Raw genomic sequence first — 23,202 nt, forward strand, 5'->3', positions numbered from 1 at the left:
ATCGCTGTCTTTTGTGTCTTGGCGCGACCCACATGGAGGCAGCATTTATGAATGGTTCATGTTCTCACTGCGAGAACATGACCATGGCAACGTTGCGGTCACAGCTTGCTTTCGTAAGGAAGCAAGCCACCCCAGCGGCTCCCCGCCTTGGTCCTCCTACCTACAGGTATGAGGTCAGCGTGGCTGGCGCTGGGGGCGATTTGGGGACCTCAATGGGATCGCCTCCGCCGGGTATCCCCCCGCGGACCTCCCATTCCCCAGCACGCTCGTTTGCCCCAATCGGGCTTCTGGATGAGTTCGCCGGCTCGTCGCACGGCGAGTCTAGCTTCTTGTTCGAGGCCCGCGAAGATGATGAGCTCTCGAGCGCAGCATCGGAGAGCGGGCTTGTCCAGTCAGACGCAGAAGCCTCAGCTGGGCTTCCCCCTTCGGGGACGGTCGCCCAGTTACAGGCCGATGCCGAAATGACGGACATGCTTTCCCGGGCAGCCACGAGCGTCGGGCTAGAGTGGAACCCTCCGCTCTCCCCTGAACCCTCGCGGCTTGATGATTGGTTTCTGGGCTCGCGGCGCCGCTCAAACCAGCCGCGCCCCGCTCCAGTGCCATTCCTCCCGGAGGTGCATGAGGAGCTGACGAAGTCGTGGGAGGCACCTTTTACTGCCCTACCCCGACTCCACAGTTCCCCTGCTCTCACTACCCTCGATGGCGGGGCGGCCAGGGGCTATACGGCGATCCCCCCGGTGGATAAGGCACTCGCGGTGCACTTATGCCCGCAGAGCGCCGCCACCTGGCGCGCCTGCCCAGGTTCAGCGGTATTCACTTCACCTTCGTCAAGGGCGAAAACACTGTTACCCTGCGCGCGGAAATCGCTACCCTCCTACGGAAGGGCGCGATAGAACCTGTCCCTCCAGCTGAGATGAAGAAAGGGTTTTACAGCCCCTACTTCATCGTACCAAAGAAAGGCGGTGGGTTGCGGCCAATCTTGGACCTGCGAGTACTGAACCGGGCTTTACACAGACTCCCGTTCAAGATGCTGAAGCAAAGACACATTTTAGCGAGCGTCCGGCATCAAGATTGGTTCGCGGCGGTAGACCTGAAGGACGCATACTTTCACGTCTCGATCCTTCCTCGACACAGACCCTTCCTGCGGTTTGCGTTCGAGGGTCAGGTGTATCAGTACAAAGTCCTCCCTTTCGGCCTGTCCCTGTCTCCTCGCGTCTTTACGAAGATCGCAGAGGCTGCCCTTGCCCCGTTAAGGGAGGTGGGCATTCGCATTCTCAACTATCTCGACGACTGGCTAATCTTAGCTCACTCTCGAGACGTGTTATGCGCACACAGGGACCTGGTGCTCTTGCACCTCAGCCGACTAGGGCTTCGGGTCAACTGGGAAAAGAGCAAGCTCCTCCTGGTTCAGAGCATTTCTTTTCTCGGTTTGGAGTTGGACTCAGTCTCCCTGACGGCGTGCCTTACGAACGAGCTCGTCCAGTCGGTGCTGACCTGTTTGAAGGCGTTTAAACAGAAAACAGCGGTTCCACTGAAACTTTTTCAGAGGCTCCTGGGGCATATGGCATCCTCGGCGGTGGCCACCCCGCTCGGGTTGATGCATATGAGGCCGCTTCAGCACTGGCTCCAGATTCGAGTCCCGAGACAGGCATGGCACCACGGGACACACCGCGTGGCCATTACGTCGGTCTGTCACCATCTTTTCAGCCCTTGGACCGACCTCTCGTTTCTATGAGCAGGTGTTCCCCTAGAACTGGTCTCCAGGTGCGTCGTGGTCACGACAGACGCCTCCAAAACGGTCTGGGGCGCTGTTTGCAACGGGCATGCAGCCACCGGCCTCTGGACGGGTCCGTGGCTGCGTTGGCACATCAACTGCCTCGAGTTACTGGCAATTCTGCTCGCCCTGCGGAGGTTCCGGCCGTTGATCCAGGGCAAGCACGTGCTAGTTCGGACAGACAGCACGGCAGCGGTAGCATATGTCAACCGCCAAGGCGGTCTGCGCTCCCGCTGTATGTCACAACTCGCCCGCCATCTCCTCCTCCGGAGTCAGCAGCACCTCAAGTCGCTGCGAGCCACTCATATCCCGGGCAACCTCAACGCTACAGCGGACGCGCTGTCACGGCAGGTTTCCCGCAGGGGAAAGTGGAGACTCCACCCTCAGGTGGTCCAGCTGATTTGGAGTTGATTCGGTCAGGTACAGGTGGACCTGTTCGCCTCCCAAGAATCCTCCCACTGCCCGCTCTGGTACGCCCTCACCGAGGCTCCCCTCGGCATAAACGCGCTGGCACACAGCTGGCCCCCTGGCATTCGCAAATACGCGTTTCCCCCAGTGAGCCTACTTGCACAGACTCTGTGCAAGGTCAGGGAGGACGAGGAGCAGGTCGTCCTAGTAGCACCCTACTGGCCCACCCAGACATGGTTCTCGGACCTCACGCTCCTCGCGACAGCTCCCCCCTGGCAAATTCCCCTGAGGAAGGACCTTCTTTCTCAGGGATGGGGCACCCTCTGGCACCCACGCCCAGACCTCTGGAATCTCCACGTCTGGTCCCTGGATGGGACGCAGAAGACCTAGGTGGCCTACCACCCGCGGTGGTAGACACGATCACTCAGGCTAGGGCCCCCTCTACGAGCCGCCTGTATGCCTTGAAGTGGCGTCTGTTCGCTAAGTGGTGTTCTTCTCGACACGAAGACCCCCAGAGATGCGCAGTCGGATCAGTGCTTTCCTTCCTGCAGGAGAGGTTGGAAGGGAGGCTGTCCCCTTCCACCTTGAAGGTGTATGTTGCTGCCATAGCAGCACACCATGACGCAGTTGATGGTAAGTCCTTAGGGAAGCACGACCTGATCATCAGGTTCCTAAGAGGCGCTAAGAGGCTGAATCCCTCCAGACCGCCCCTCGTTCCCTAATGGGATCTCTCCGTAGTTCTTCAGGGCCTACAGAGAGCCCCCTTTGAGCCTTTGCAGTCAGTCGAGCTTAAGGCACTCTCCCTGAAAACTGCCCTCCTGACTCTGCTCACTTCCATCAAGAGGGTAGGTGACCTGCAAGCGTTCTCTGTTCTCGAAACGTGCCTGGAGTTCGGTCCGGGCTATTCTCACGTGATCCTGAGACCCCGACTGGGCTATGTGCCCAAGGTTCCCACCACTCCTTTTAGCGACCAAGTGGTGAACCTGCATGCGCTGCCCCAGGAGGAGGCAGACCCAGCCCTGGCGTTGCTGTGTCCGGTGCACGCTTTGCGCATCTATTTGGATCGCACGCAGAGCTTTAGACTCTCTGAGCAGCTCTTTGTCTGCTTTGGTGTACAGCGGAAAGGAAGCGCTGTCTCCAAGCAGAGGATCGCCCACTGGCTTGTTGATGCCATATCTATGGCATATCTCGCCCAAGACATGCCGCCCCCGGTAGGGCTACGAGCCCATTCTACCGGTGGTGTAGCGGCTTCTTGGGCCCTGGCCAGAGGTGCCTCTCTAACAGACATTTGTAGAGCAGCGGGCTGGGCAACACCCAACACCTTTGCAAGGTTCTACAACCTCCGGGTGGAACCGGTTTCGTCCCAGGTAGTGGCACGCAACTTAAGCGGATAAGCCCGGGATAGCCGGCCGGGTGTATCACTTGCACATAGCGCCTTCCACCTCCTTTTGAGCTGAAGACGTGCGCTGTTAATTCCCAGTAGTGTTCACAAAACTTGTTCCTGGTTGACTTCCTCTGAGCCCTGTGGCAGTCAAGTTTTCGGAGAGACTCACTGCCGGCCCAGTACACGCGCTGACTAAGAGCCCGGTTCTGGGGTAGGTGCTCCGCATGTGGTGGTTCCCTGTAAAGCTAACCCCATGTGATCTATATCTTCCGCTAATTCATTTCCCTGCTGGCAAACTGCATCTTCCTTGGGCAGAGCCCCTCTGCCCCAGTCTCCATGTTGTAGTACCTCCTCCCCCATTGGGCAGGATCTACCTTGAAGGCTTTCCACATGGTTGGAAAGACCATGTGACGTATTTTTCCACTTAAATATCCCCCCCCCCCCCTCTCTGGGGTGAGGTGTGGTCTCCGTGGTGTCCTCCCCTTGGGAGGGACACCCCCCGACTAGACCTGGCGGCCCAGTCGGATAATCCCCCTTCTTTTTTAGGGAGTGGAAAAAGAGAAGGGGAAAAGAGGCCACGACTGGGTTAAGCCCGTCTCTATCTTTGGGTAGTCGACTTGTCCCCAAAAGGGGCCGTTCGACACTCATAACTGTGTTGGGGGAGGTTACGTGTCGACCTGGAGTGCTGGCTATGAGGCACACAGCAAGTCTGCCCACCACACACCGCCAGTTCACGTAACACAGTTCAGCCTTGTGGCGTTTTGTATAGGGACCCCTAGTGTCACTACATCGACACCAACGTCGAGTGAGTGACAGATAGGGAACGTCATGGTTACTGGTGTAACCTCCGTTCCCTGATGGAGGGAACGAGACGTTGGTCCCTCCTGCCACAACGCTGAACTACCCGCTGAAATGGCCGGACCTTATATCGGCTCCTCAGCGTAAAACCTGAATGAGTGGTTGCATACCAGCTCCTTTTATACCCGTATGTTCGGGGGAGTGGCATGCAAATACCGCTCGCCAATTTTCATTGGCCTTTTATCAAAGCCCAGAGGTGTCTCGGGCTCCCAAGAGTGACCCCTAGTGTCACTACATCGACACCAACGTCTCGTTCCCTCCATCAGGGAACGGAGGTTACACCAGTAACCATGACTGTTATACCACAGTTTACTGTTGTGGTGCTGTCATTATCACTGTGATTATTACAGTACTGAAAGAAATATTTTATCCATATACCAGGAAACATCACATTACACTATTATACATTGTATACTGAAAATGCTACAATGTTGTTCTCTTCTGTGTTTTAGGAACCGTCGGGTTTCAAGGTACTGTATTTCTCTGAGAGGAAAATACATCATGTAGGTCTACAAAATAGCAAAATCATCACATGATAAGGGTTTAAGTTTAATGTAACTAAACAACAATTACAAAAGCATATACATCATGTGATGTAAGTCATGTTAGAGCATATCATTTTCAGATTATCAGTACAAGATATCACACAATCTGCACAGTGATGGACTAGTGTTTAATAAACATGAGTTCCAAATATTTCAGCTGCAAGCAAGTGTCATGAAAACTAATGATTTAAGACAAGGAAACCATTTGAAGTAATGACAGCATTTTTTCCAAACATGGGAACTGCATGACAAATCTCCAATAGTCGAATTTATAAACACTTTAAAAATTACTGCAGAGTGACACAAAAGTACAATCTCACAATTTACAACAGAACTGAAGCAGTATTTAAGAGAAATATTCTTTCAAAATGTTGTTCTTTTTTATTTATTGTAAGATGTTGTCTGTTCAAAATACAGCCCTATCAGTATTACAAATTTTGAGTCACATTTGGCCAAACTTCGAGCAGACTCCAGCTACCTACTTTCAGAGGAATACGAGGTAAAATATCCTCTGAATTTCTGTTTGTTATATTCAGAGTAGTTCATGTTTTCTGAATAACCACAATAAACGTTGTGTGACCTTGTGATTCTGCTTTCAGGATCTTAAAGATGTTGGTCGTAATCAGCCACAAGACTCGGCATTATTGCCTGAAAATAGAGGAAAAAATCGCTACAATAATATACTGCCTTGTATGTTTCTTCTGGATACGTCAGACTATTTCTTACAATAGGATACATTTAAAAGTTTCTTGATTTTTACTTTACTGTTGTTCTTGAAACAGATGACTCCACTCGAGTGAAGCTGTCTTATGTCGATGATGATTCGTGCTCAGACTATATTAATGCCAGCTATATTCCTGTAAGATCTTCAGCTTTATATCAATGAACCTGAGTAACTTGATTATAAGATCTCATGTAAAGCACATCTTTTGTGTCTATGGTGAAGTTTTAAAATAGTTCAGCAACAGTAACAATGTGTTAGCAATTGCAATGTTCCAAAATGTAGTGAACTGCCTATGGAGGCAGCATTTAAAGGCATCATAGGAACTCCTGACACAAAGGCTGTTCCAAAAGGTAAGCAACTCAATTTAGCTGATTCCTAAGGCAAAACTCTAATGCAGCATCACATGTATCATTTGTACAGAAGTCAATCTAATGCTGGAAAAGGTTGTACTTACAAGGTTCAAAAATCGTTATTATGATGTGATGTGCATTCAAGTGATTTTAGTCTAAAAGAATGGGCCTGTTTTCAATTTCATAAAAGTAAAAAAAATAAATACAAGATGGTGGATAATGTAAGAGAAAAGTTTGGATTATAAAAACTCAATATGGAATGAATTATATGAATTATATATATATATATATATATATATATATATATATATATATATATATATATATATATTTCAACTAATAAATTTTTTTTAAACTATTTTGCTCAAAATGTATGTGCTACTGTGTATATGCTTATTAGAGTATAGAGTGTAATAGTTCGTACACACCGTTTCAACCATCTTGGTTCCGGAATTATTTTTCCCATTCATTTTTTACAGAGATTTCATAAAATCCTTCATAAAAAAGTAATAAAAAGCCATGAACCAAAATAGCCAGTTCCGAGGGGAATCACAACATTACATACTTTGATTTGAAGCAAAAAAGTATTTGAAAATCAAACAAAAATATAAAGGTACAAGACTGTGTACTTAATGTCTTTCATAAGGAAATGAACTACAATCCCATGAAGCATTGCAAATGATTTAAAACGTATATTAAAAAACTATCATTAAAAATTTTGTAAAATGTACAAATATTTAAAGTGGTTTATTATATATTGAAACAATATTCAGATATTTGCAATTATATAAGTAGTTTGAGATTGTAGGGAGAGTGACTTGTGTCATTCAATGTGCGTCATAGGAGTCAAATACCCAACGGAAAACAATGTATGGGTTTATTTACTTGCGGAACCAGATTGTTGTGTTCCTCAAGGTTAGGATGCTGTCTTCAAAAGAGAATGCTGCCTCAGAAAACAGCTCACTAGGTTTTGGAACAGAGACACTCAATTACATATTGTTTATTTATTAGATATGGAATATGATTATTAGGGCTGTCAACTGATTAAAATATTTCATCAAATTAATAACATTATTGCAATTAATCGCATATCAATATTTATTGAAAAAAGACACCAAAAAGATCAGGGGCTTAAACCCCCTTAAACTCAAAGGGGGGCGCTATATCATGAAAAAAGTCTTTGTATACATACATCAGACATATGAGGTATCATTGGAAAGCTTAGAATCTGAACATTCAGAGATAACCATTACCTCTGCATTTGTTACTTAAAACTCGCATTGAAAATTAGCTTAATGGGGTAGAAATATATGAAAATAAAGGTCCTTCACATAGCACATAAATGGACATATATCAAATGAAAGGTCTTACTCTCAATGTGACTGTACAGTTAATTATTAATTAGTTAATTTTTAGTTAATTAGTTAATGTTGCCCTAAAACTACAGTTCAAAAGATTTTTTAAAGAATCAATGTGAAATGTTATTTCTGTAAATCATCAAAAAACTCAGCAAAAAAAAAAAAAAAAAAAAAAAAAACGTCCTCTCATTTTCAACTGCTTTTATTTTCAGCAAACTTAACATGTGTAAATATTTGTATGAACATAAAAAGATTCAACAACTAAAACATAACTGTGACTAACAGAAAAGTCAGTATCTGGTGTGGCCACCAGCTGCATGCAGTGCATCTCCTCCTCATGGACTGCACCAGATTTGTCAGTTCTTGCTGTGAGATGTTACCCCACTCTTCCACCAAGGCACTTGCAAGTTCCCGGACATTTCTGGGGAGAATGGCCCTAGCCCTCACCCTCCGATCCAACAGGTCCCTGACGTGCTCAATGGGATTGAGATCCGAGCTCTTCGCTGGCCATGACAGAACACTGACATTCCTGTCTTGCAGGAAATCACGCACAGAACAAGCAGTATGGCTGGTGACATTGTCATGCTGGAGGGTCATGTCAGGATGAGCCTGCAGGAAGGGTACCACATGAAGGAGGAGGATGTCTTCCCTGTAACGCACAGTGTTGAGATTGCCTGCAATGACAACAAGCTCAGTCCAATGATGCTGTGACACACCGCCCCAGAGTATAACGGACCCTTCGCCTCCAAATCGATCCCAATCCAGAGTACAGGCCTCGGTGTAACGCTCATTCCTTCGACGATAAACGCGAGTCCAACCATCACCCCTGGTGAGACAAAACCACGACTCATCAGTGAAGAGCACTTTTTCTAGTCCTGTCTGGTCCAGCGAAGGTGGGTTTGTGCCCATAGGCGACATTGTTGCCGGTGATGTCTGGTAAGGACCTACCTTACAACAGGCCTACAAGCCCTCAGTCCAGCCTCTCTCAGCCTATTGCGGACAGTCTGAGCACTGATGGAGGGATTGTGCGTTCCTGATGTAACTCGGGCAGTTGTTGTTGCCATCCTGTACCTGTCCTGCAGGTGTGATATTCAGATGTACCGATCCTGTGCAGGTGTTGTTACACGTGGTCTGCCACTGCGAGGATGATCAGCTGTCCTTCCTGTCTCCCTGTAGCGCTGTCTTAGGCGTCTCACAGTCCGGACATTGCAATTTATTACCCTGGCCACATTTGCAGTCCTCATGCCTTCATGCAGCATGCCTAAGGCACGTTCACGCAGATGAGCAGGGACTCTGTGCATCTTTCTTTTGGTGTTTTTCAGAGTCAGTAGAAAGGTCTCTTTAGTGTCCTATGTTTTTATAACTGTGACCTTAATTGCCTACCGTCTGTAAGCTGTTAGTGTCTTAACGACCGTTCCACAGGTGCATGTTCATTAATTGTTTATGGTTCATTGAACAAGCATGGAAAACATTGTTTAAATCCTTTACAATAAAGATCTGTAAAGTTATTTGGATTTTTACAAAATGATCATTAAAATACAGTGTCCTGAAAAAGGGACATTTCTATTTTTGCTGAGTTTACAAACATCTCTTTTATGCTCCAATAACTGCTGCTGTAAGCCCCAAATAGCTAAAATGTTTATATCTGCTTTTACCTTAGGATGTTCTCCAAACAATGAGCCATTGTTTACTTGTCTGTGAGCTTGCTTGGCTATTCCAAATAATCCAATGTATATCTTAGATGTCCAGAACAAAATATGCCATTCAGAAGGAAAAGCATGCAAAACAAATCATCAGAAAATATGTTTTCGACTATTGATTATAAAATATTACCGTAAAGGGGAGGATCTCAGCTTTCTAATGACATGTAGATTGAGCTTCTAGTCCACTCAGAGGCCGAGATATTAAATGAAACAACGAGGGTGGTGCTTGATCTGAAAATAAGACTGAATGTCTATGGACGAGCACATCTGTGAGGTCTAAAATGCGTTAGACTGCCACCTACATTTCAGATCTGTATATTGTGATGGAATGTGATAGAGAAAAAACAATTCTAGTGCTTTCTGCCACCTAGTGGAATAAAATGAGACTTTTCAAAGTGAGGTTGAGTGAACAGCACCAGAATTACATGTTTACAAAGTTAGGACAACAACAAAATCATTTGTGGGAGGTTCTCTGAAAAATGAGACCAATTTTTTTGCAATTAGCCCACATTATTTAAATTGAGTGTGAAAAATTGCAGACGGCTGCCAAAAAATGCACCATGAGTTTAAGGGTTAAGCCTTAATTTTTTATTTCATTTTTTTATTAATTTTTTGAACATTACTTTTCATATTATTAATCACACTGAAATAACATGTTAAATTGACAGCCCTAATGATTATATTAAATTTCATATTCTAAACTGGCCAAATGACATGTGATCCAGTTAGTTAAAAATGTGCCTTGTACTCTTAAGGGCAATAACTTCAGACGGGAGTATATAGCGACTCAGGGTCCGTTACCCGGCACTAAAGATGATTTCTGGAAGATGATCTGGGAGCAGAATGTGCACAACATTGTTATGGTGACACAGTGTGTAGAGAAAGGAAGGGTATGTGCATATGATCACATATCTTCATTAAAGTTACATTATGGCATCAATTCAAAGAGTTTGTTTTTCTTTCTCATAAAAAGGTAAAGTGTGACCATTACTGGCCATTTGATCAGGAACCGCTGTACTATGGAGATCTGGTCGTCCAGATGCAGTCCGAGTCTGTGCTGCCGGAGTGGACCATCCGAGAATTCAAGATCTGTAATGTGGGTATAACCTCACCGAGACCTCCCTCGCAGATTAATTATAATGGAGATGTAAATGAGCTATGGTGCATGTCTCAACAGGAGGAACATCTGAGCTACTCCAGAGTGGTACGTCAGTTCCACTACACCGTGTGGCCTGATCACGGAGTTCCAGAGATCACACAGTCACTCATTCAGTTTGTCAGGACCGTGAGGGACTATATCAACCGAACACCCTTCTCTGGAGCCACTGTAGTGCACTGCAGGTGGAGTATTAGATTTTAATAACAGAATTACCTGTATAAGAGTCTCCTGAAGCCAGACTTTTTTAATATTGCAATAAAGTCTGGTCCAGTCTGCAATTATGGGGTGGATTAACCCTGGAAAATACTTCCTACAGGTGGAATGATGAACCCTGACTTCCGGACAGGGCTAAATGCTTAAATTTTTTTTTTTGGTTGCATTGGTGCGACCAATGTTACTACAGATCTCTCCCTCTCTCCGTTTATGCGCTGTCAGTTTCTGTTAAGCAACATCAAATGACAAACACATCAAAAGCGAAACGATTCACCACCTGGACCAATTATCAGCACGGCTTAATGGACAAAGCAGCGCAAGTGCAAAGCAGGTACATTTTAATTTCGGTCAGCCTCAAGCTCTCAGAGGTGTACCGCTGATCAATACTGCGCTGCAAGAACCAATGAGAAGCACGGCACGAGTCCGATTGAATTAAAACATATTCGAATTCTAACCTCTACGAATTTACTAACTGTTTTAACTATAGTACTTTAGGCAAAAATAGATTCATAAATACTATCTTATCAATACTAGAGCTCTATTAAAATAATTTATAATAGGCTACATTAGGGGAGTGAGGGAATATCAGTACTTTTTTATTTTTATTTTTATTTTTTTAACTACAGCAGTTTATAAATATTTATATTTTGTATTTATAACTTTTAAATGTTTAGGGTACTCTTTTTAATGACAAAAATGCCATAGTTTGTTATATAGAATTCATGTTAGGCCTACATCTAACCATGGTAGTAAAGATCCATGCTTGGATTTACCTGAAGTTACCATAGTTACCATTTAAATTAAGAATTCAATAAAAAAAATTAATTTAACGTTAAGTTAAACTTAATGTGATGGCTATTATTTAATTCAAACTTTTATATTTATAATTGTATTTATAATTTTTATATGAACAGTCAATGTGCATAGCAATTAAACTGTTTAGTAATAAATAATAATAATACAAAATATATTAATTTAATGTTATCTGCATCTTTATTTTCCATCCAAACAGAAAAAGAAATAAAATAGAGTCTTAATGTTCAAAATTATTGATTCTGAAGCAAGCCTCTCCACATTTCTTTGCCCAGTTTTTTGGATTTGGTCAATAGTAAAAAGTTGATTGTTTAATAATTCTTGAGGTAATTTACTCACACCACATCCAGTGGTTTCCCATGTAATGTTTGACAGCGAGACAACAACAGGCGAAGGTAAGAAAGTGCAGCAACATTAGTTATGGTTGGTAAGAGGAGCCCAGGTAAAGGTTGGACATGGTGTAGGGTCAGTTAACAACTTTTTAACAAGCTTTTCTTTCTAAATGTAAAGTGACTGAATGGCCATTCCCAAACATATGGCGATTTTTTTGGCATAAAAGTGACAGAAAAGATACTCGAAAATGAACTGATACTGTATTTAAATAAGCTGGCCACCTGTACCTCTCGTCAATGTTAAATGTCGGTTAACTTCAAGCCTTTCTTCAAGATTTTCAGTGATAAAGTGATAAATTAAGCTACCAATCTCTCTTTATCCACTTGGGCATTCCTTTCTTCATTTTAATTCTTCATTTTCCACCTTCCTTTTTCTGTTCTGTGCCCCAGACCAGGACGCATTCACCCTCTGACCATTTTTGTCATGTGACAGTAAGAGCAACCCCGGTAGACAGAGGGTGAGCGGTAGCTACTGTATAAAGTTACCTCTTTATAAAAACCAAAAACAAATTAAAATGCATATTTGAACCCAATTAAAATGCTAAGAACATTTTAAGTTAAATAAAATAAATCCTTTCATAAGTGTGCTTTTAATGTTTTTACTAAGTATGATTTGAAGTTTGATTTGAGTAGCGCTTGTCATTATAGTGTGTACTATGCATCAGACAGTCAGTGAACAAACTGTGGCAGTGCTGTCTGAGAATTAAACAATCTGACAGTGAATGTTGGTTTGTGTTTCTTTCCGGTAGTGCTGGAGTGGGCCGCACCGGGACCTTCATTTCTCTCGACAGGATCCTTCAGCAGCTGGACACAAGAGACACGGTGGACATCTACAGCGTCGTGTTTGATCTGAGACTTCATCGCACATACATGGTCCAGACAGAGGTGAGCTTCCCTTCGTAAATAACATTGCAAATAATGACCAGGGCCAGTTTGTGGGGTCCTAAGCCATATCATGAAAATGGGCCCCAATGGTTTAAAAATGGTCATAACTTTAAAACTATATAGCCTTTGCAGACATGGTTTCTTTGTTTAAGAGAAAACAGTGTTGTATAAAGTATCCATTTGTCATACTTGAGTAAAAGTAAAGATACCTTCATGGAAACTGACTCAAGTAAAAGTTAAAGTAGCTATGAGAAAACAACTTAAGTAAAAGTATTAAAATAACTGATGTTAAATTTACCTAAGTATCAAAAGTACATTGCATAAATTATGGAACAGTTAATTAAACCCATGGCAACTTATTTGATTGGTGGTGCTCAACATTTACTCACCCTCATGCCATCCCATATGTGTATGACTTTCTTTCATCTGTAGAAAACATACAAATATTTTTAGAAGAATATTTCAGCTCTATAGGTCAATTCAATGCAAGTGAATGGTGGCCAGACATTTCAAGCTAGAAAAAGCACATTAAGGGAGCATAAAGTTATCCATACTACTACAGTGGTTAAATCCATGTCATCTGAAGTGATTCAGTTGGTTTTGTATGAGAACAAACCAAATTGTAAGTCATTTTCACTGTATAGCTTACCATTGCAATCTCTAGGCACGATCATGATTTCAAGCTTGATTTCACTTTCTAGTGCTTGACGCATGCACAGAGCCCTAGATGGTGCTATAGGAAATGTAATTGAGCTTGAAATCCTGATCGCCAAGGAGACTGCTAATGTCAAGTTTTATAGTCGAAAAAGGAGTTATAATGTGGTCTGTTCTCACCCAATACCAATTGGATCCGTTCAGAAGACATTGGTAAAACCACTGGAGTCTTATGGATTACACTTATGCTGCATTTATATGCTTTTTGGAGCTTCAAAGATTTGGCCACCATTCACTTACATTGAACTGACCTACAAAACAGCTATATTTTTTTGTTTGTGTTCTACAGAAAAAAAATGAAAGTCATACACATCTTGGATCGAATGAGGGTGAGAAAATTATAAGAGAATTTTAATTTTTAAATGATCTATCCATTTAATGGCGCATTCAAGTCACATCAGAATGATCATATTTATGGGATGAGTGTAAATGAACACCACAGTCCATAGAAATTGGAACATTGGAGGAGGGAGTTGAGTCGTATTAGTTACCAGAACAAAGACTTGTGTGGGTGGGCTCTTTTCATTTGGGCCAATAAGTAACTATCCAGCAACCACCCAGAACACCTGGCAACTGCATAGCAATGTGCTGAAACACAAGCTGTCTCTCATTTCAAAGGCTACGCTCTAGGTAAGATGCGTCCATTGAAGGCTGCAGTATACCGAACGTCCTCCTTTAAATAGGCTTAGTTGAAATGAGACGGCCTTCGTAGGACAAACGTAAACAGAACGTAACATGGTTGCTATGACAGCAAGCACAACTGGCTCTCAAGCTGTGCGAGTGCTCTAAATGAAAGGGGAAACTGAGGTAAACTTCCAGAGTGAGGAAAAGGGCTGGAAAAATCACTCTGGACCCCACTCACCCAGCCCACTACATTTTTTAACTGTTACCTTCTGGCCGTCAGGCACAGGAAGAGTTTTTTCCCTCAGACTATCCATCTCATGAACTGTTAAAACTGCCCCACTGAGCAATAATTATGTGCAATACACAGCTTAGTCTATTTATATTTATCCAACATATCCTACCTCTCCTACTGTTACATTTCCTTGCTGTATATAACAGATATGTACCATGTTAAAAAGAAAACATGAGTGAGCAGGCAAAACACATTTCTTTTATTTCTTATGGGATTCATATTCAACTGTAGGTTATAATAGAATGGCACAATCATAAAACAAAACATGGCAACAAAAAAAAAAAATGAAATGACCCCTGTTCAAAAGTCTGCATACCCTTAGATCTTAATACTGTGTATTGCCCCCTTTAGCATCAATGACAGCATGCAGTCTTTTGTAATAGTTGTCTATGAGGCCCCAAATTCTTGCAGGTGGTATAGCTGCCCATTCGTCTTGGCAAAATGCCTCCAGGTCATGCAAAGTCTTTGGTCATCTTGCATGAACCGCACGTTTAAGATCTCACCAGAGTGTCTTGATGATATTAAGGTCAGGAGACTGTGATGGCCACTCCAGAACCTTCACCTTTTTCTGCTGTTAACCACTGGAGGGAAAACTTGGCCTCGCGCTTAGGGTCATTGTCATGCTGGAAAGTCAGAGAGCATCCCATGTGCAGCTTTTGTGCAAAAGAATGCAAATTGTCTGCCAGTATTTTCTGATAACATGCTGCATTCATCTTGCCATCAATTTTTACAAGATTCCCCATGCCTTTAGAGCTCACACACCCCCAAAACATCAGTGATCCACCACCATGCTTCACAGTGGGGATGGTATTCTTCTCACTATAGGCCTTGTTGACCCCTCTCCAAACAAAGCTCTATTTTGGTCTCGTCACTCCAAATTACAGTGTGCCAGAAGCTGTAAGGTGTGTCAAGGTGTTGTCGGGCATATTGTAACCAGGCTTTTTTGTGGCATTGGCGCAGTAAAGGCTTCTTTCTGGCAACTCGACCATGCAGCTCATTTTTGTTCAAGTATCGTCGTATTGTGCTCCTTGAAACAACCACACCGTCTTTTTCCAGAGCAGCCTGTATTTCTCCTGAGGTTACCTGTGGGTTTTTCTTTGTATCCCGAACAATTCTTCTGGCAGTTGTGGCTGAAATCTTTCTTGGTCTACCTGACCGTGGCTTGGTATCAAGAGATCCCCGAATTTTCAACTTCTTAATAAGTGTTTGAACAGTACTGACTGGCATATTCAAGGCTTTGGATATCTTTTTATATCCTTTTCCATCTTTATAAAGTTCCATTACCTTGTTACGCAGGTCTTTTGACAGTTCTTTTCTGCTCCCCATGGCTCAGTATCTAGCCTGCTCAGTGCATCCACGTGAGAGCTAACAATCCCATTGACTATTTATACACAGACACTAATTGCAATTTAAAAAGCCACAGGTGTGGGAAATTAACCTTTAATTGCCATTTAAACCTGTGTGTGTCACCTTGTGTGTCTGTAACGAGGCTAAACATTCAAAGATATGTAAACTTTTGATCAGGGCGATTTATGTTATCATTATGATTTAAAAAGGATTATTATCACTATGTGATAATAAATGGCTTCATATGATCACTATCCTTAAATAAAAGACATAGTCATATTTTCAAAATCAATGCCAAAATTTCACAATTTCTGCCATGGGTAACTTTTGAGCACAACTGTATATATATATATATATATATATATATAGTCTTATTGTGTATTTCTACAGTATATATACTAATATTTTCTATTCGCTTTTCATTTTTATTCAATTTTTTTTTATTATCTCTGTCTTGTTGTATTGTTTGTGCACTGGAAGCTTCTGTCACCAAGACAAATTCCTTGTATGTGTAAGCATATCTGGCAATAAAGCTCATTCTGATTCTGATCATTCTAAACTTTAAGAGAGTTATAACAATGTAGAGGGAAAATAAAATGGATTTTGCAGCTCTTCATTTATATTTACTGTATAATACTTTATCTAACATTATATTTTATCATTATTTATATATACATATTTACACCCATCTACTGAGGTACTTCAACTTAACTTTACTTGCATTTGAACATCATATTTACGGGCAAATTGGCGTCATTTTTACCAAACAAATTATATTCATTTCCGTTGAAGCAAAGAACTGTTGGTTGTGAGTGCCCACGAAGGACGCACCTCGAGCATCCTCCGAATTCGAGTGAAAGAAGGTCGAATTCGAAGGCTGCATTTGGAGTGTCCTAACTGCATTTCTGAAATGAGCCTTGATGACGCATCCGGCCTTCAAATGCAACTTTCTGGAGTGTGCAGCCTCTTAAACGAGACACAGAGACAGTTTAAACAACTAAATAACAGCATAGCAATAACCTGACAGCCAACTAGAACACCCTGTCAACTGCAGAGCAATGTGCAAAAAAACACATAAAACAACTTAGCAACAGCATAGTAACAACCTGGCAACCACATACTGTAGCAATGCGCCAAAACACACAGCAGAGATCACCTTGACAACTGCATAGCAACCATCCAGAAAACCCTAGTTACCACATACTGTAGCATAAATGCTACAAAGCAAATATAACACTTTAGTAACCACCAGAAAACTAGTTTTGCTTAGGCAAAAACCATTCACATCTTCATAAAATATAAAAATAAATATTGTTGGACATTTTCATGTGTGCTGGAAATTATTAATACACATCATACCTTGTTTAAATGTAAAATGTAAACGCATGTGATTGACTTTTATATGAACAGGTCTCCTGGAAAGGTGGGGACTGATCGCACATAACTACATTATTTCACAGTTTTCATAATGTTTAAGATTCAAATTATCAAGTTAATTAGTCAAAAAAAAAAAACAATTATAATAATAATAAAAAAAATAATAATAATAATTTAACTCACATGAGCAGTTTCTTTTCTTCCCCAGTGGAACATGTAGGCCCTGTCCCAATACCCCCACTTGTGGTTTTGGTCTTGCCTACTTACACACTTGTCTTACGTATTTCTGGTGTTTGGCCACTAGTGTGCAAGTAGACGTGAAGACTGCAATGTGTGGATGAGTTTTGATTGCACGTTGGGACACTTGTTGACTTAAAGATGTTGGTGCTGGTTGCGACAGCTGTTTTTGTCTTCACTCAGCTGAAGACTGATTGTTTTTGGTAGCAGTGACTGTTATAGCCTACTTAAAATAATAAATAACTGAAAATTTTACCCATCTTTTCATTTATTAATACACTACTGGTTATTGAAAGTGTATTGTGCTGTAGAAAATATGTAAGTACATGAAAGTATATGAAAATAATTGTAAAAGTTAATTATTTTTGCTCAGTTTGATTTTCAATACTTTGCACATTAAAAAATGTTTAACTGTAAAATTGCGTCATCCATAACTGCTGTAAAATATGAAATATTAGCAATTTCTTTCTACTTTGTTTCTCAACACGCTGCATAAAACTTTAAAAATAAAAACTTTATTCTATAAACCTGTGTGATCCATTAATAGCTACTAATACAAACCATTTAAATTGTATGCTTTGGCTTGTCATTTATATAAGATGACCAAAGACTGCTTTACACAACTTATCGGTATGTGGTTTCATACAACAAATAAAAAGCATTAAAACCTATATTTTAAATACATAAGGATGAGAAAGAACCTGTGGTAGTAGTTGATAAATTTAAAATTTTAAAACAACATTTACTAGACCGTATATTATATATGCCACACTGGCTGATAAATGACCAAAATGACCAGAAGTATTAGGCAAGAACAAACAAAATAAGGTGATTACTGGGCGAGAAGGATAACAAACAGGTATATAAATATACACATCAATAATATTTTGTAATTATCATCCCAAAAACGTTATATAATGTTGAATACTTTCATTTATACTAAAATAAATATATGCTTCACTTATGTTTCACTATCTGATTATAATAAATAACTTACATTGAAAAGCTTCCCTTGATGTCTTCATGGCTAAAATACACTGATCGCTCGGGTAGGCGGGGTGTGTCTCCTGATCGTGATGAACTCTGGGATACACTTAGCCTGAAAGACCGCTCCGTAGCGGTGTTGGCACTAGTGTGGATTTAGTGTAGGTTAAGTGCACTGAGCTTTGGCATGTTTTAGACATGGGACAGTCTTGAACACTTACTTCCTGTCACGTGTACGCGCACTCATGTGGCCAAGACCGCAAGAGTGGGTACTGGGACAGGGCCGTAATCTGGTGCGCGCTTCACTTGTGATTTTGATTCAGATTCGTGATTCGCAAAATGAATCATTCAGACCGCTTTTTGAATTTTTTTGTTCAGTTCAATGGAATCCAATTTAAAAGATATGACTCAAATGATTTTTTTTTAACAAATCACACATCACTATCGCTGATCTGCATGCATTTTTGCACATACAGTTGTTTTTTTTTTGTTTTTTTTGCAGTGTTCAGTCGCAGAAGTAACGAAATGGTCTGGAGAAATGTATCCAGTAAAAGTATTACTTTTCTCTTCAAAATGTAGTGAAGTGATAATAAAAGTCCAAAGAAATATTTATACTCAAGTACAAATATAAAAAAACTGTACTGAAGTACAGTAACGAAGTATTTGTACTTCGTTACTATCCACCTATACAGTATAAAAATATAAGCACACTGTTAAAAATAGGGCCTCAATATTTGCACTGCTTAAATATGAGACAATAGGCTAATAGGTTAATTTTTCACTCATTTCAATCCCCTTCCAGCTTTAACTGAATATTCCGGGTTCAATACAAGTTAAGCTCAAACAACAGCATTTGTGGAATAATGCTGATTACCTCAAAAAATCATTTTCTTAAAAAAAAGCAAAAGTCGAGGTTACAGTGAGGCACTTACAATGGAAGTGAATGGGGTGCGTCAAATGAATTAAAGGAATAGTTCACCCAAAAATGAAAATCTGCTGATAATTTACTCACCCTCAGGTCATCCAAGATGTATCTGAGTTTCTTCATCAAAACAGAATTTAAGACTTTTAGGATTTCATTTCAGACCTCCTCCTCTAAACAATGCAAGTAAATGTCCTCCATTTTTTGACGGTCCAAAATGCATATTTAGGGTGCATCAAAATAACCCACACGACTCCAGTCGACAAATAAAGTTCTTCTGAACCCAAACGGTTGATTATTTTTAGAAACAAAACAATACTTATATACTTTTTAACTACAAATGTTCGCTTCCGTACATCTCTGTGACGTGCGCTCATGAGAGGGATGACATAAGCTTGTTGGTCGAGTAAATTATCAGCAAATTTTCATTTTTAGGTGAACTATTCATTCATGTGCACTCATCTCATAAATATGATCATTCCATCATGACTTGAGCGCACTATTAATATTATTTGAGAGTTGATAGTACCGTGATGCGAGTCGTCCCCCCCCAGTTTGAGACGCTGTTTACATTGATTGTCCCAGACACTAACGCTATCCATCCATCAGGGATGGGGAGTAACAGAATACATGTAACGGGATTACGTATGTAAAATACAAAATACTGTATTCCATTACAGTTACAGTTTAAATCATTGGTAATTAGAACACAGTTACATTCAAAAAGTATTTTGATTACTGAAGAGATTACTTTATTGTCATTTGTTTCATTTAATATTTAGTCCTTTCAGATGGAAAACATTTATACATATAAATGATGTGATCCAAAGTGCATTTGAACAGCGGTGAAACACTTTCTTATGATGTGTTACATTCATACGAGCAGACAGAGAAGTAAGTTTGAAGTAAGTTTGGAGCAGAAGAAATAGAAATAAACCTTGTGTAAATTGTCAGCTTTACGCTAAGCTAAAATGCTATTTCTAGACATTTTACATGCACGTTACCAGACACGATCATATTTTTTTATCAAGAAAATTCACATTGGATCATAATTTCTTTTTTTCTAGTAAGACCTTTGATATTAGGGCAAAAATCATATTCTTGATAATAATTTTTGTATTGTTTTCCTGTAAAAATATCGAAAAATCCTTAAAACAAGATCAATTTGATTGATCTGGTTTTAGAAACAACACTGCATAAGATATTTAGGTTTTTCAGAGAATGTATTTTTAACACGTGTGTTTTGTCTTACTGTGAGTTTTTATTGTCAAAACAAGTGAAAAAATCTACCAGTGCTGAAGAAGTAATCCAAAGTATTTAGAATACATTACTGACCTTGAGTAATCTAACAGAATATGTTACAAATTACATTTTACAGCATGTATTCTGTAATCTGTAGTGGAATACATTTCAAAAGTAACCCTCTCAACCCTGCTATTCATCCATCCATGATCCATCCATCCATCCATGATCCATCCATCCATAATGTGAGTGTGTTAACCAGTCTAAGCACTTCTATTTGTAAATTGTTGTCTTGGAATAAGTCTCAAAAGTTATTAATGTGTAAAAAACATTCATGTACATGTACATGGCTTGGCATTTATTTGCGTATTAAATTACAGATATAAATTACCAGTGTGAGTAATGTATTGTCAGCTTACAAAACAGTGTATAATTTTTTTGTGCATTTTGTTACTGGATCAGACAGTTGTTGGGGTTCACCCCCCGCCCCCTTCTCCCCTCACCCCACTACTGATCATGCCCACTTTGAGTGCATCTTTTAAAAATGTGGTGAGAACTCAACTGTGCTAAACAGGGGGTGTTGTGACCCTTTAAATACGGGTGTACTCGTTTAACCCTTAAATGCATGGTAATTTACCCAAACACTCTTACATATTCAGGTCTTTAGAGACCCGGCACTTATATCTATCAAAAATTGATCTAGAAAATGCCCAGATATTGTAACATTTTAAAAATATTTTCAAGACAGGTAGAAAACAAAACAAAACAAAAATATATATATATATATTTTGATGTTTTATTTTTCATAAATTAAAGAAATAATGCAACAAATCAGGACAAATCAAGAACAGGATTCATTATTTTCACAATTACATTTTATGAGATACAACTGGCTGTCAAACACATATTGAGCTACACATAACACATAATCTACACTTATGTAATGTATGTGTAATTTATGTGTAGCTCATATGTATCTTATGTGTATTTTTTCAGGTACTTGAGTCTAAATAGATGCACAACTTACATAATTTCAGTAGTTCACCCAAATGACAATAGTGATATCATACTGTTCATCATTTTTATTTATATGGCAATTTTCACAACACACATCGTTTCAAAGCAGCTTTACAGAAAATTATGCATTAACAGAAAATGAAAACTGAGAGAAAAATAACCTTGGGAGAAACCAGGCTCACTGTGGGGGCCAGTTCCCGTCTGGCTAACCAGCATGAATATAATGCCAATAATAGTTATTTATGTGCAGTGCAGGTCATGGTTTAAAAGGTGTAAACTAAGTAAGTGTTAAGGGCCAGTGTTTATACAAAGATGAAATGTAAGATTAATGACTAATGTCTTTGAAGTCCATCCTGGATTAACTGCAGAAGTTCACATTGATGTATTGTCCTTTGTTAGTTGGTTGATGAAGGCATTTGTTGGCAAATAATTGAAAGTCTATGTATTCCATTTTAAGTGTGTAGTCCATCATTAGACCAAGATTATGCAGGCAGAGATCAATGAGGTGCATCGCAGTTCAACCAGCAGGTCATTTCGGTGAGTTCTATCCTAAGTCCAAGGTTCAGGCAGTGGCACATGAAGTATCCATGTCTTATGGTTAGAGATGGCTTCAGTTCATCCCCTGAAGTCCATCGTAATAGACTGAAGTGATGTCTGGCTGGCACCGGCTGCGTTTAGTTGTCATCACTCAGAGACACATAGCAGTGGAGTCCAACACCAAGCAGGAATGGAGGTGGATCTGTCCGGCTCTGGTAACCAGGATATGAATCCTGAAGTTGAGACAGGGAAACAAATAGAATAATATTAGCGTAGATGCCATTCAATTTTTTGCAGAGTTATAGAGCATGATAAATGTTTCTGGTTCTGGCAAACCTAACTAAAGTCAAATCAAATCAAATCACTTTTATTGTCACACAACCATATACACAAGTGCAATAGTGTGTGAAATTCTTGGGTGCAGTTCCGAGCAACATAGCAGTCGTGACAGTGCTGAGACATATACCAATCTACAATAAACATCAAATTTACACAACACAATTTAAAATCTAATATACACATAATTACACACAACACAATATACAAATAGTAACATACAATGAACATTATACATTACACACAATATAGAATACACATTATACAATAAAAAAAATAGTATGTATAGTATATATAAAATGTACAGTAGGTTGTATTGTACTGTATTGACATTCAGGCTGTCGGTTGATAGTCAGCTGCCAGTGTGTTGTTAAGAGAGAATATAATTTATGACAGTCCAGTGTGAGATAATAAGATTAATAAAGTGCAGTGCTGATATTGATCATGAGAGATCAAGAGTTCAAAAGTCTGATTGCTTGGGGGAAGAAGCTGTCATGAAGTCGGCTGGTGCGGGTCCTGATGCTGCGATACCGCCTGCCTGATGGTAGCAGTGAGAGCAGACCATGGTTCAGGTGGCTGGAGTCTCTGATGATCCTCCGAGCTTTTTTCACACACCGCCTGGTGTATATGTCCTGGAGGGAGGGAAGCTCACCTCCGATGATGTGTCTGGCAGTTTGCACAACCCTTTGCAGGGCTTTGCGGTTGTGGGCGGTGCTATTGCCGTACCAGGCAGAGATGCAGCCAGTCAGGATGCTCTCTACAGTGCTGGTGTAGAACCGTGTGAGGATGTGGCGGTTCATTCCAAACTTCCCCAGCCGTCTCAGAAAGAAGAGGCGCTGATGAGCCTTCTTCACAACGGCCTCAGTGTGGACAGACCATGTGAGTTCCTCAGTGATGTGTTCCTGGGTGTCCACATCACTAAAGCAGCCTAATTTAGAGTTGATGTATAATTTAGGTGTATGCCTGCCTAAATAGATGAGTCTTTAGTCTAGATTTAAACTGAGTGA

At 40.9% G+C, this 23,202-nt stretch overlaps 1 protein-coding gene across 2 annotated transcripts in view; it reads left to right on the forward strand.

The window, feature by feature from the left end:
- Positions 1-23,202, forward strand: part of LOC127435760 (receptor-type tyrosine-protein phosphatase beta-like) — a 93,132-nt gene that overhangs the window by 48,529 nt on the left and 21,401 nt on the right. Inside the window, exons 22-29 of one of the 2 annotated variants that reach the window (XM_051689428.1) lie at positions 4,877-4,927; positions 5,387-5,468; positions 5,569-5,659; positions 5,752-5,828; positions 9,860-9,994; positions 10,078-10,200; positions 10,282-10,445; positions 12,431-12,566. In XM_051689428.1, the coding sequence (XP_051545388.1) occupies positions 4,877-4,927; positions 5,387-5,468; positions 5,569-5,659; positions 5,752-5,828; positions 9,860-9,994; positions 10,078-10,200; positions 10,282-10,445; positions 12,431-12,566 (859 nt within the window). The remainder of the gene's footprint in view (positions 1-4,876; positions 4,928-5,386; positions 5,469-5,568; positions 5,660-5,751; positions 5,829-9,859; positions 9,995-10,077; positions 10,201-10,281; positions 10,446-12,430; positions 12,567-23,202) is intronic. The other variant, XM_051689429.1, reaches the window with a different exon arrangement.

The sequence above is a fragment of the Myxocyprinus asiaticus genome, chromosome 46 (assembly GCF_019703515.2).
Source record: "Myxocyprinus asiaticus isolate MX2 ecotype Aquarium Trade chromosome 46, UBuf_Myxa_2, whole genome shotgun sequence".
Taxonomy (NCBI): Eukaryota; Metazoa; Chordata; class Actinopteri; order Cypriniformes; family Catostomidae; genus Myxocyprinus; species Myxocyprinus asiaticus.